This window comes from Larimichthys crocea, chromosome VIII, assembly GCF_000972845.2.
Source record: "Larimichthys crocea isolate SSNF chromosome VIII, L_crocea_2.0, whole genome shotgun sequence".
Taxonomy (NCBI): Eukaryota; Metazoa; Chordata; class Actinopteri; family Sciaenidae; genus Larimichthys; species Larimichthys crocea.
The window spans coordinates 5737867-5751808 of NC_040018.1; the positions used below are offsets into that span (position 1 = coordinate 5737867).

Consider the following 13942-nt stretch of genomic DNA (forward strand, 5'->3'; position numbering starts at 1 on the left):
CCATAATAAGTTTTTTATATCCTATATTAATTAGATAATTCTAAACTCATTATTCTTTCATTAGTTGACAATTATTACCACAGAATCAATCAAACAAATCATTAAAACACGACATCAGTCAATGTGTCCAATAGTGTCTGGTGGCTTTTTCACAAAGTGCATTGGCACTGAAGCCTCATTCCCTGTTCCTGTCACCACTAAAACTTCGCTCCAAAGCGGCTCATTGTCTCCGTATACACCCAAACACCACCCATCACAGCTGTTCTCTTTTTCTTGCTGCCTCAGCCGACGCGCTCTCCGCTCAGACTCTCGGGAACAAGTGCAGAGTCGTAATGAATGTCAGGTTGAAGAAGACACAAAAGTCTGAGAAATTTCACAATAACTGTTGACTCTGCATTGCCGGTTCGTCTGTTATGAAAATGTCATCTCTGGTGTGACATATTGTCTCCATTCGCACTGTTATTACAGAATGAACTGAATCATGTCTGAGGGAGAAAATATGTTTTTCTTTCACCAGCAGCGGCGCATTTTGAGTCTTTAAACTTTAACACGTCTTTACGTCCAAAATACATTTTTTCAAGGCAGATAAGTGCTATTTCTACACTGTTTTACTCGAGTTGATTGTTCATTATTTATGATGTATTGCTGTTGTAATCAATGTCCTTATCTCATTTGTTTGTGATTTATGTGACTTGGCAGCTGTAACTGATTGGAAAAACACTGGTGACCCCTAAAAAGGCCTTGAAGTTTAGAAAACTTTATGAGACCTATTGAATGTATTTCTAGACTCGCATGCATTTTTATAAGTAGTTATGGTGTTCAGTGCTTAATTTCTTCTTATTTGTAGTGCTATGTAATAATTCTGAGATTAATATTCCTATCAGAGCTTTCTCATTTACTCTGGCTCTGTTTTTTTTTTTTTCAGAATAAAACATTTTAAATAGTCTAAACGTAGACGCAAAACTGTTCCATGGAGCATCACTACTCTATTGCATGTGTGCAAAATGCAGTAACTCGTGCAAAACATTTCATTCATGCTTTAAATCCCGGTTATTATGTCTGCAAATTGGCAAATGCCACAAAAAAATGAAAAGCAGTTTTGTCATTGTTTGAGCCGGTCCGGTCAAAATGTCAAAGTGTGTTTTTTTTTCATCATTTCAGTCAACGCTGGAAATCTTTTTAATATAGAAATCCCTTTTTTGTACTGCTCTGTTGTTGTTGCTGACTGCTTACTGTGCTATGAAAGAATGTCAGCTTTGTCCGGCTGAATGCTTTTGTATGTCACACTTTGGATTCAGACTTCAATGGCAGATAAACATTTACAGGGAAAAGTCAATACTGTAGTACACAGAGAAGAGATTTGAATGCTCAGTTTGCTTGAGTGGCAATGTGTTACCTGTTACTGTAAACGGAAAATTCACCTTTTATCTGTTATGTAAAGTCATACACGGTGACTTCACATGAAAGATTCACCCCTGCAACAGTGAAAAGAACCTGCAGTAGTTGAGTAAAAACAACAAACCGTATCTCCTCGCAGTTTGGAGGACATCCTGTTGCTCTTGTCTGTCTGCCCAGAGATTTATAACATAACACAAACATCCCATGCCATAGATATGACATGACAGATTTTAATAACCGTACACATCGTTTTGCATGTGGCGACTCAAATGATGAAAGAATGTTTAGAAGCTGCGAAGAAGAGACATGTGCGAGTGGTTATTGCGCAAAATTGTAGACAACTGTCCTTGCACGCGTACTAAAACACGTGCAATTTGCTTGAATGAATGAGAAATACAACTTGAACTTATTGCTTGAAGAAAATCTCGAGCCAAATGAGAAAAAAAAAACATAATTTAAGTGACTTAATTGTGCTTAATAGTTGTTTATGTCTCGTCGAAATCACTGTCATATTCCTATATAATTTTACAATGTGTGTGTCAGAGTTAATAAGGAGTTTATGGTGACTTTCTGGACTGAACCGAATGTATAAACTTAGTGGTGTAACTATATCGTCCTTGCTGGAACATCTGTGGGGAAAAAAATCATATGTGCATGGTGACCTTTTTGGACTTAATTACATTTTAATATAGGCCTAACCATAATGCAAACCCTCCTAACTTTTTTGTAAATCTGTGGTACTGAATAATGACTGTGTAATGACCTCATCTCATGGTCATTACACCCCACTGTGGAAACCACTGCTCTGTCATTTGCCTCCATTGACTTAAGTGACAACAGAGAAGCTTTCCCCCCTTCTTCTTCATCTTCTCCTCTTCTTCCACATTGTACTAGAAAGAAAGGCAGAATAAGAAGTGAGGGAGAGAGGGTGGTGGTGTTTTTTTTCCCCACGTGATAACGAGAGGCACAAACAATTTTACTCATTTATCCTTTTTTTGATTTGCAGACCACTCTTTAAAAAAACAAAAACAAAAAAACGCTGTAATTTAAGGAATGACACAACGAAAGCAGAGATTTTTCTGGACGCGTCTATTTCTTGCGGGATGGGGGAGTCGGATGATTTAAGAAAAAAAAACACCACATATAAACGCAACAAATTTGCCATCTATTGTTTAGTTTGTATTTTATTCCATGTCTTGCAATAGTGTTTTATCCACAGTGGTTAATTTAAGCTGGGGTTATGTTGGAAATACAGCGTACAGTCTAACCGAGCTCCCCCCGCAGCTTCCTCTTGGTACAGTCCACAGCTCCTTTTGGTAGCCACGGCGTAGAGAACCGGAGCACAACATGTTGGAGACCGTAACCGAGCTGCACCCCGCCAGAGTTAACTTTTTAATCCCGGTTTTGTCGCGTTATCACGCACAAGGAGAAGAGGAGGAGGCGGAGGCGGCGTCCGGAGGAGGTCCGGGGGAGACAGACAGAAAAAGGGGGGCTAACACAAGTCATGAGGTTTAAAGCCGTGAAGTGAAAAGAAGCCGGAGCGTCTTCTACTTGTTAACTTAAAAAAAAAGAAAAAGACCGTTTGATATTTAACTGAGTGGAAGAGGAGGAGGAGGAGGAGAAGAAGCCCGGAGAAGCGACGTGAAAAGCGGGGTGTTGCAAGATGCAGCTGGCCGCGGTGCTGTGGGGCTCCCTGGTAACTTTGCTGCTCAGCCGGAGTGCAGGTAAGAAAATGTCCGATGAGAAGCGCTGCGGAGCGGGGTGGGAAACACGCGTGTGAGCGTGTGTTTGTTGGAGGTATTTTATTTTTTCTTTTAGTCATTATTATGTTTTTGTATTAAATCCCCCCTCCCTCCTTCCTTATCTGCTGACTGTCACATTTAAAACTCAAGTTATTATTAAGAGAGTTTAACGCAATTAAAAAGTGTGTCTGTGCAAACCTTGTTTGACAACATGCTTTGTGCATTTTTTTTATTTTTATTTATTGATTTAACTTGAGAAAATGTCGCTTTCAGTTCTGTGTTTTCACTCCTTGAATCATGCACCCTCCTACATGCCGTTAGAAGTGTACAAGTGTTACATTTTGTATTGCATTTCACTGGGATTATGTATATGGATGGTAGTATTTGGCAGTGTTTGCAGGTTAGATTGTGTGTGTGTGTGTGTGTGTGTGTGTGTGTGTGTGTGTGTGATGTCCTGTCAGATTGCAGTCAGTCCCTTGCTGATGTTGGGAATAAAAAAGCCCCACACTCTTTTAAATCTGTTTCAAAGTGAAGTCCGAGATGCTTTTAGAAGCTGAGAACGAGACATGAAATGTATGAAAGAGCATACATGATTTTTTTAATTTTAATGTAAGTCTTGCATGGTAGAAAGTTCAGTACAGTTACTTAAAAATGCACTTTTTTTTACTCTCGGTCCCTGTTCTGCAAATGATCAGCTGACTTAAAGTCCCCTTTGGAAGATAGAGAGAGAAAAATCAAGCATGCTGCTCTCGGTTGTGATTGCAGGTGAGCCGGGTTGTTTATCTGTGATAACCTACATCCTGCACACACACACACACACACACACCACCACCACCTCCACCTCCTCCCCAGTCATCACGACCCCGGCAGCACTTGTAATAGGTCTGAGTGATTTCCACCACCCCCTTCCTATGTTTTCTCTAACACCTTGTATTTACAACATGTTAGAACAGCCGCTGGAATGCAAGGACCCTACGGAAGCTATTTCTAAAACACACACACACAACACACTGAGCTAAGCGCCATGCACACACACACAAACACACACACACAGTCGTCATACACATGGGTGCTGGTGCCCTCCAAACATGATATGAAAGGAGTTACTGAAACAGGATGGCTTAAAATCTTATCTGCAAATTGGCTGGTTGGACCTCAAAAGGGGGAGATCGCTGTAATTGTGTCAACTCCTAAATGTCACCAGGAGACTGTCTCCATAAATGTCAGCCCGATAAGATTCGATATCCAATTGAAAACAAAAGGCCCCCCCCCTCCGGATGATCCACATCCTATTTATAGTCGGCTCTTTCATCCTTTCAGATGTAGTTATCAGCGTTTTTTTTTTTACCCCCGCCTCCCCTCTTTATCTGGGACGGCTGCGCTCGTTTTGATTATGGACTTGTTCTGTCACAAAGCAATTAAAGTCTGCCGGGGCCAGTATCATGTCTTAAACACATTGTCATCTGTTGTACATGAGCGCGAGCCTCTTGCTGTTGGCATTTTCCATCGTGGCACACGACATATGTTGGTTTTGTAAGGTCACTGCCATTTATTTTAGACGTCTCTTTCCAATTTTCTATCGAAAAAATCTTTACATTTTGCCAGGAATTCCAAATATAACCTTTTCCTCTGTGAGTTTTATTTCTGTCGGGGGTGGAAAAGCCTCTGAAATAGCATTTAAACCCTCATGTGACACTGACATGCAGACTCTCACTAATGACATTATTTTAAGGGCTAGTGGGCTCTTAAAGACGGGATCTCATACCACAGCTATCCAGTGGTCGGGAAACTCCAGGACGCATGAAAAACCCCGACTTAGATAAATATATCTTTGAAGAATTAATTGACTAAATGAAATGTTTAAAGCGAAGGATGATATATCCATCTAACCCCAACATATCAGCTGCTTTTATTTTTGTATTATAAGTTATATATTATGGGTGCATGAGAAGATGAATAAAGGCTATTATTTTTAAGCTGTGTACAGTGAATGGCATTAGAAAGACCAGCCGCCGGTCCCAGCTGACAGTGGATGACCCGAGGCTACGATTTATTACTCTGCCTACTCTTTGTGTGTGTGTGTCTCCAACATGTGTGTGAGGTCAAAATGCCTTCTCAGCCAAGTCTAGTGGCCTTGCCGTAATGGGCTGAGTTGGACTAATGGCGTGTTGGAGAGTCTGTTATACAGTTTAATGATGTCGTCTGGGACAGCACGACCCCCTCACCCACTCCCACAAGCACCGCTGAGGCCTCCTCATTTACTAATCAACTATCGATCGCACTCTCAGGTTAACCCTCTGGTGATGTTCGACCGAAGGCATCGCTGCGTATTAGATCGCATTTGTACTTACAGTAAAGCGTCACTGACGGATAAATCCATAATCCAACGAGGGAGGATGTAATTTTCAACTTGCATGATGCTCCTGGTGCTGCAGCACTAAGACTTAGCAGGACTAAACCCGAGACAGTGCCGCTGTACGAATTTGACAGCTGGGCAAGCGTCCAACATATAGGAGGGATACTCCTTCCTCGAGCGGGGTTAGTTGGTTTTAGCTGCTTCAAGGCGAACAAAGAAGAAGAAAAGAACGAGGACGATGACAGCAAAATAGGGAATGAAGTGGGCTGCAACTTGTGATTATTTGCATCATTAAGAAAAGGTCCATTGCAAAGGTTTCCCAGAAACCAAGACTACAGCTTTAAATTGCCTGTTTTCCTCCAACTAAAAGTTCATCCGAGGGTATTTCATTCAGAATATATAAAACGGAGAGAAGCAGCATCACCTCGCCTCCTGAGATGCTTTGTTACTTGATAAATAAGTCACAGACAGGTCACGACACCTTTTCTAATGTCAAAAAACGAGTGCATCTTTTGATAAAATGGCATTTCATCAAGTGTGACTCTTATCTAGTTACCATGTTTTCATGACCAGTAATGACCATAAATGGATCACAAGAGATAAGCAGGGATGGTATCCAACATCATTTTTTGGAATATGGAAACATCAAAAGATGTCTTCACTTGTGTACTTCTACTTTGATGTGACAGTTTGTGATTCAAATCACAATTTAGAGGATTTTGTGGATGGACGATGAGGTGAGTTATTGTTGATGTAGTACAATATCAAACCATAAAAAGCACTGAAGATAAGAGGTGTCTGAATCCGTTTGATCTCCACCTTGCCAGTAGTTTAATGATTATTGTCGGTGATGCTGGTGTACTTTTTTTTTTATTTTTTAAATTGGATAATGAACTAATCATCTTGGCACTGGTGGCGATTGGAAGAAGAACAGAAGCAGTTAAAAGAATTAAAAACCACAGATGTGACACTGGTGGACGGTAGGAAGAGAAGAAAGTGGGATGAAAAGGGGAAGTAGAGGTGGTGGTGGGGAGTTTGGCCTTGTGTCCGTGGTTCAAGTTGCTGCTCTTCTTTTGTGCGCCTGAGTCCCGCTCCTCGGATTGATTAGTCCCCAGACATCGCCCTCCTCATCCCGGACTAACGCACAAGCCTGCAGGCGTGGCTTAGCGCACCCAGCGAGCGTTAGTATGTTAATTTATGACTTTGCCTTGCAAAATAGCTCCAACCCCACATTTGATTAAGTGTCCTCCGAGTAATTGTGTTGGTATTAATGGTGTTGCAATGTTGATATTGTGGAATAACTCAACCTACAGACAGATTTATCGCTTGCCCATGAGTTGTTTTTGGTCCAGATTTCACTCTGCAGGCGTCAATACTTTCCTCCAACAGGGGGAAAAGGTTATTTTTGGAGGATGTGGCCGTGACTTGACGTCTATGAAACGGGACCCGTTCGTCTGAGCTCCCGGCAGGGTTTGATTGCTTTGGCATATATTCACATTCACCTTCCACGCTGTCGACTTTCTTGCTGAGGCTGAAGCCGTTCGGGCAGGAGGGGGGCGGGGGGGGGGGCCGACAAGGGTGAAAGTTTCATTAATGGATCGGAGACCTGAGCTGCTGTGTTGGATGAGTGCATGTGAGTTTTGTGTCCTGAATGAATATGTGTGTGTGCCCTTCTCTGGTCTAGCTGGTTAGGTTGGTGTCAGCCAGGCTTTTGCTTTCACCAGGGGAAGGCAGACTGGGCCACCTGATACCCCCACTGCGCTTTGTGTGTCTCTGCTAAGGGGATGAAATTGCACCTCCAAGGTAGCAGCGAAGGTAACCCGTGATTACTCGATTCGAACCCCCCTCCCCTCCGCCCCTCTGTCCCTCCACTCCAACATTCCCATATGGATAAATGTCAGACCTCAAACCCCCTCCCCTTCCACTTATCCCCACCACCACCACTCCACTCCTCATGTTCCTTCACCTTCCTATAAATCACCTGGGCCCCCCCCCCCCTACGAGACCCGGCCTCCTCCGCGAGAGACCCCCGGGCAGGCAGGCAGGCAGGCTCTCGTCTTTGGGGTCGTGTCTGATTTCAGAACATGATGCCACGGCCCCGGGGCCTGTTTCAATTATGTTTGCAGCGCTAATATATGTCACAGATGTCCGCTTTGAAAGCACATGAGTGAGCAAACAAACAAAGTCGACCACCGACAGCCCTCGGAGGCGCGGAGACCGGCGGTTGGCGGCGTTAGCGAAAGAAGTGACCCCACTGGTAGAAAATCTGTGGGACAAGCTACAAAGCATGACGAGAGATCGCCACCCATCTGTGTTTGTTTATTTAAATGACCTGATGTTGGAAGGAATTTTAAAAGGCAGACTCTCTGACCAAAAGAAAATTTAAATAATTAAATCGCATTTCAACATCTGGCCAGGGGGCAAACCGACGAAGGCTTTCCAAGCCTTTTCTGTTGATCACTGGGCATTAGGTTGGCATACAGCTGCGGCTCAGGTTGTAGAGGTCGCGATTAATTGGTTCCTGGAGCAAGACACTAAACCCCAAATTACTCCCAACGGTGGAGCAATTGTCCATCAGCTGCGATGGGAATGTGAGACAATTTGCCATATAAACGCGGTCCATTCTGGAGCCGGTAGCACAGCAGCAAGCACATTTTCATTAAACCATTTGTTACAAAACTGTTGGTTCTCCTGTTGAGTGCCAACGACAGATTCTTGTCGTTTTTTGACAATAAAGTGTCAGAGAATCTGGATCTGACACCTCAGGTAGCACAAGAGATATTCCCACATAGTGGAAGTATGTCATCTGACATCACCAGCAACTTTCTACTGTTACTGTAAAATGTTTTGCGATACGAAATTCAGGCCACGTCACTGCAGAGGTTTGGTATGGAAAGAGACATTTGTCGTTTTTTTGAGGCCATGTAGCGTGAATCCGAGTTCCTCGGGGGTTGCAGATTATTGGAGTCTGTTATAAACTCTGGTTCTCCGTCTCAGCGGGGGTCTGCTGTAGAGGACAGAAAGATAAGCAGGGCTGGAGACTCGCTGTCTGAGCACAACCAGGGGAGGAGGAGGAGGAGGAGGAGGAGGAGGAAGGGTTGGGGGACACAAAGACATTTTGAAGGACACACACTCGTACAGATCCGTAGTAACTTAATTCTTCAGAGGCTTCGCTGCTCTCTCGCTGTGACTTTGGGGAGTTGGGGGGGCTGGGGGCATCTGCGGGAAACGTCATTGAAATTTTGGAAGGCGACGACGAGTGCGAAACTTCAGTGAGAGTTTTGTGATGAAAGGCCCCTGAATCCACTCACTCTTGTGTTATTGTCCTGGTAACCAAGACATCATGGGATCCTCTTGTGCAGACATAAAGAAGACATTTGTCTGATGCCATTGTCTGCACGGGTTCGGTCTTTACCGAGTGTCGACTGGGAATACGTGCGGCCATATTTTCAGCGTGTCTAATGGCTGAAATTGCACAGCGGGGGACCACACAGGGAAACATATGGTTCGGATGACTTTCTGTACGCGGGCAAACATCTGAACAATTTTTTTTTTTTCAGTGCAGGACAGTTGTCTCATTGTCGCTTCATGACGCAGGGCCATCCCATAAATCATAGAAATGAATGGCCGGCTTAGAAAGTTTTGTTTTTTTAATAGACTGCAATTAATCATTATTATTGCCATGTCGGATGGTCATTGCTTAACAACTGGTGAAACTCTTTATTGCAGGAGTTACATTATGAATTTCGATCGTAAAAAAAGACAAAAATCTCCAGGGTCAAGAAAAGTTGGAAATATGGGGATATCTTTCTGCATCTTCCGTGCCGTGGAGCTCCAAAACTATTAAAAACGCATCAATGAGCCACGCAGTCACACTGTTCTTTCATTACCACAAACACACACGCACATATACGGTGCACTCTTTCATTACCACAAACACACACGCACATATACGGTGCACTTAAACACTCACCCGAGCGCCAAAACGTATGTTAATCTGCTGAAAATAGTCCCCCACTGAGTGCTCAATGTTTCCCCCTTTGAGTAATGTTTTCTAAAAACTACAGTACCCAGCTGCTCACAGGATATAAATAACTACAAAGACGGAGACAGTCAGGCTTCCTTGCTAACTGGACATGGCCTCATTCACTATGCAGAGGTCATGGACTGTGTGTGTGTGTGTGTGTGTGTGTGTGTGTGTGTATACCCGTTTTCTACTACAGCTCACAAACAGCCCATCCTCTATGCAGCCTCATGAAAAGGGGGAGAAGACGAGGCTTGTTCTGTTAATTGTCAAAGCTGTGCATCAGTTTTTTTTTTTCTCTACAATATTCATCTTCAGCCGGTTTACTTGTTGAATACACACACACACACACACACACACACACACACACACACACTGACATAGACACACCCCCTTGATTCCTTTCCATTAGCATTTGGCTTGTCTTTCTCAATAAAAATCCATGTTTTGAGTATTAAACACTCCCTGCCTGCCGGCTTTAAAAAACGTTTGTAGCTCGCTCCTTCCTCCTCATGCTTTGAATCACCACACTTATGATCATGGTGGGGGGAAAAAAAGGCATCAAAACACTTGTTTTGGACATGTTTCAGAGCACTGCTGCGATGTAATCCATTAACTCCCTCCTGTTTTGATCCATAAGTCCCAAACAAATGTGATATATCCCACTTTAGGTGAAGCTTTTTGTGCGAGTTAGGAGCATATGTTTTGACATTTGTTAGTTTTGCCGTGGGTCACTGTTGGTGCGGCTTACTCCAGCACAACTTTTCAGAGCTGTCTTTGAAGCCTGCAGGAGGAGGTGAGTGTTTTGATACTCAAAAGTCAGAGATGCATGGCTGGCCTTTATTCTCACGTGGGGTTGTTTTCCTTCTTTCCTGATCATATCTTGTGCTCCTCTCATGCTCGACATCCAGGTTGCTTATGGTCAACCATTGTGCCCTCCCTCTCTGTTCATCAGTGGGGGTCCTGCAGATGCGGGGTGGGGGGTGTGAGGCCTGCAGCTGTCTCTAAGATCACCTCCAAATGGTGCCTGAATCATCTCCTCCAACATGCCATGACAGCCATATGTCCAGGAACACACACACAAACACTCGCAGCTTCCATCCTCGAGCTTAAGATAAGATTGGAGTGTGATAGGATTTAAATGAGACCCCCCACACACTTAACTCAACACACTTTCTCCCCAACACACACACACACACTAGTTAGTGTTAAATCCAGTAAAACACCGACAAATCCAGTGTGTGCGTCTAGCAACTTAAGGTGGACGTTCAAGGTTTGTAGTAAGTGAATATCCAACGTCAACAAGTTAATCAGCTGTCTTCCATTTTGCGCCTAATTGGCAGAACTGTGTCCATGGATTGGCTCACACTGCTTGCTCTAACAGGAGGCAAACACATCTGATCAGCCGTTATTGGCCGATGACAAATTAGTCATTAGTGTCCAACATTTTCAGCCCAATCTGATGTTTTGCTGCTGTCCACGAAACCAGCTGACATCGATACGTCGCTCAGCCCTGCGGAATAACAGCTGAATGGACCCGGGCGACTTTTTGATCACGCTGCGTACAGTGCGAGCACATGGCGTATCAGTTTCTAGCCGAGATTCTACAACCGCAGAGAAGCACCTGCTACATATCTGATGTCCTCCGAGCTGTTCCCAACCAGCGGGGAGGCACGCCGCACTGGCGTGGAATTAAAAACGCGTCCAGAGAAATCTCAGACAGTCTTGCTTTAATGACACACCGGCTTCGAAAGGCTATACTGTCGGTCAAATGTTTGGCTACGGAGATAAAAGTGTAAGAGAGAGGATAGCTGGCACCGAACGACACACACATACTGAAATTGCAGAAATAGACACAATTACAAAAAAATCTGCAGCTGCTGCACTTATATATTGTTCATTTTATTTCAATCAAGCGGTTAAAAACTGAAAAATCATCACATTTTCTTAAAGCCGAGGGTAACCGCCTTTTAAATGTCTTGTTTTTGTCTGATCAACAGTCCAATCTCAATTTATGATATCAAAATTGCATTTTCTGTTGATACAGATACCAACATCACACGACAATGATTCAGCAAACAAAAAACATATAGCAAGATTGCGTGTACTTATTTCGCATGCTCCTGTTGATTTTAAAGTCAGTTCATTTGTTGGTCGCTGAAGAAATATTTACTTATGATCTGCAATAACACACTCGTTATTGTGCTTTTGTAATCAACTATTAACGTAAGGAATGTGGTTTACATTTAAGACTAAAATCTGATGTAAAACACCAGTTGTCACTCAGTTTTGCCTTGTACCGCTGCAGTGTCACATTATGGGAACATAATCAGGACCCTATGCATAAAATTGAGCCACGCATGACATAACTTAATTTCCAAAGTAGTCCCAAGGTCATAATAGCAGCAAAGTCTGGTACACTAAAGACGCACAACCACCTCACTTTTACAGTAATTATCTCCCAAGTGTAGCACACACACACACACACACACACACACACACACACACACACACACACACACACACACAAACAAACACACAATGCTTGACCCGAGAGAGGGCGCTTGCCTCACAGCGGGTCGTTTCATGCAGGTGAAGCACCGTACCTGTGTAATTCATACTTCAAGGAGGGGATGGGGGTGGAGGGTGTCTCACCCTCATCTTACTTCACTGCTGTATCATCATGCTTAAGCTTCTTCTTTACACCCCCACCTCTTTCTTCTTCACCGTTTTCTTTCAATGGACCCTCACCCTTCAGACACTAACTCAGCCAGGCTTGTGATGAAGGAAATGGAGGTGGTAGTTGTGGAGGTGGTGAGGGTCTTTATTATACAAACAGTGAAGGGCTTTGGAGGCCCCATTGAGGTCTGGAGCCGGGAATGGGGACGCGACTGAAAGCACTGCACTCCCTAATGAACTCGAGTGGCCCATAGAAGCGGGGCCTTTTCATGGAAGCCAAGGAGGACAAAGTGTCAAAACAAGCCCAGCCCCTCTTCGTTCACAGGGGCTAAACGCCGCCTTTTGACTCTGTGGAGTGTGGGCATCTGAAGGGGAGGCCATGAGGAGAAAGCAGGGGGAGGCAGAATGTACTTGTTAAAACAATGGTCTCTTAAATCAAGCACCCCTCCTTGCCTCTCGTCTTCTCCTTAGCTCCTCTGCTCCCGCCTCCCTAACCCCCTCCTTGTATAGCCTCGACTTCCAATTAGACCTACTCTTGCACAAGCAGTTGAAAGCCCCGTATATCGCAGGGGCCTCAAAGGAGAGGCTTTGGAGTTGCGTCTCTGTAGCAGTGTTGCCTCTATGAAAGGTCTTAGTATTCAGGGGAGAGCCTTGTTTGGGCTCCTAAAAGCACTCAATCTGCCACCGGGGACTTGTGTACCATCATGTCCCCTCTGCTCGCCGCCTCTACACTCCCTTCTTCCCTTTTTCTGAGCCACTCCACCCCCTCCATTCCTTGTCTTTTCCCTCTCCGTCCCACTCTCGTCCGAAACTCTTTCTTCAGTTTGTGACCCCTCCGTCGCTCCACCATGCTTGGCTGCTCATGGGGCCGGGGCAGGAGCCGTGCACAGGCCGGGGCCCATGCGCTCGCTGCCTCCCTCCCCTTAGTTGTTTAGCCATGGATGAAAAGCGGAGACAAATATGTCTGTGGTTCAAAGTCCATCCCGGCAATTACAGTGACTGATTAAAGAGTTGGCCTACACAGGCAGGCAGCTATGTATAATACTACAGCTCCCACTCAGTGTTTCATAACAGCACCTTCAGAATAGAACTGAGCGCAGCAGTGCCTGATAAGGGCCCATGGCTGGCTGAGTCCACTGTTTATGGTGAAGTGATGGAGAATTGGTGCCATAAAAGGGGCCACGATTGTTTTATGGCCAGAGTTTAGTATAAGCAGAGCAGACAGTGTTCTTAATTTATCCCTATGCATTAAAGTCTAAAGACACAGTTGGGGATTGCTGACTAGACGAGTTTCACAGCAATCCATCAGTCCCATGTTATGACTTTATGATGTTTTTTTTGACAGGCGTGACATAACTAGTCCATTTCCAGACAATGCTAGGACGGGAATTTGGCATAATTTTAAAGATAATAGGTTTATGTATCTAGGTTTTCTCAGGCTGGACTGGTTCCAATGCTATAAGGCAGCCTTGTGCCTCCAACATGCAAAGTCATCATGTTTGTGTCAAACGTACGTCTGTCTTGTCTTGCCAAACAAACCCCGACAGTCTCTCAGCACCAAACGCTCTGCCTTCCAAACAAAGGCCCCATTGTTTGCTGTTGTTTATCTGCAGAGTCGTACTTAGACGTTTGATTAACCTTAGACTTCCCTGTCATCATCGCATGCACAAAATGGTCTTAAATGCAGGACTGCGATTTCAGCAAGGGACCATTTCAAATGTCAAAACATAAGGAACGTTTCAA

General features: G+C 44.2%; 1 protein-coding gene across 3 annotated transcripts in view; it reads left to right on the plus strand.

The window, feature by feature from the left end:
* The first annotated feature begins 2714 nt into the window (after positions 1-2714).
* Positions 2715-13942, plus strand: part of lrp4 (low density lipoprotein receptor-related protein 4) — a 113617-nt gene continuing 102389 nt past the window's right edge. For all 3 annotated transcript variants that reach the window (XM_027281172.1, XM_027281173.1, XM_027281174.1), the window contains exon 1: positions 2715-3122. In XM_027281172.1, the coding sequence (XP_027136973.1) occupies positions 3062-3122 (61 nt within the window). In that variant the 5' untranslated portion in view covers positions 2715-3061. The remainder of the gene's footprint in view (positions 3123-13942) is intronic.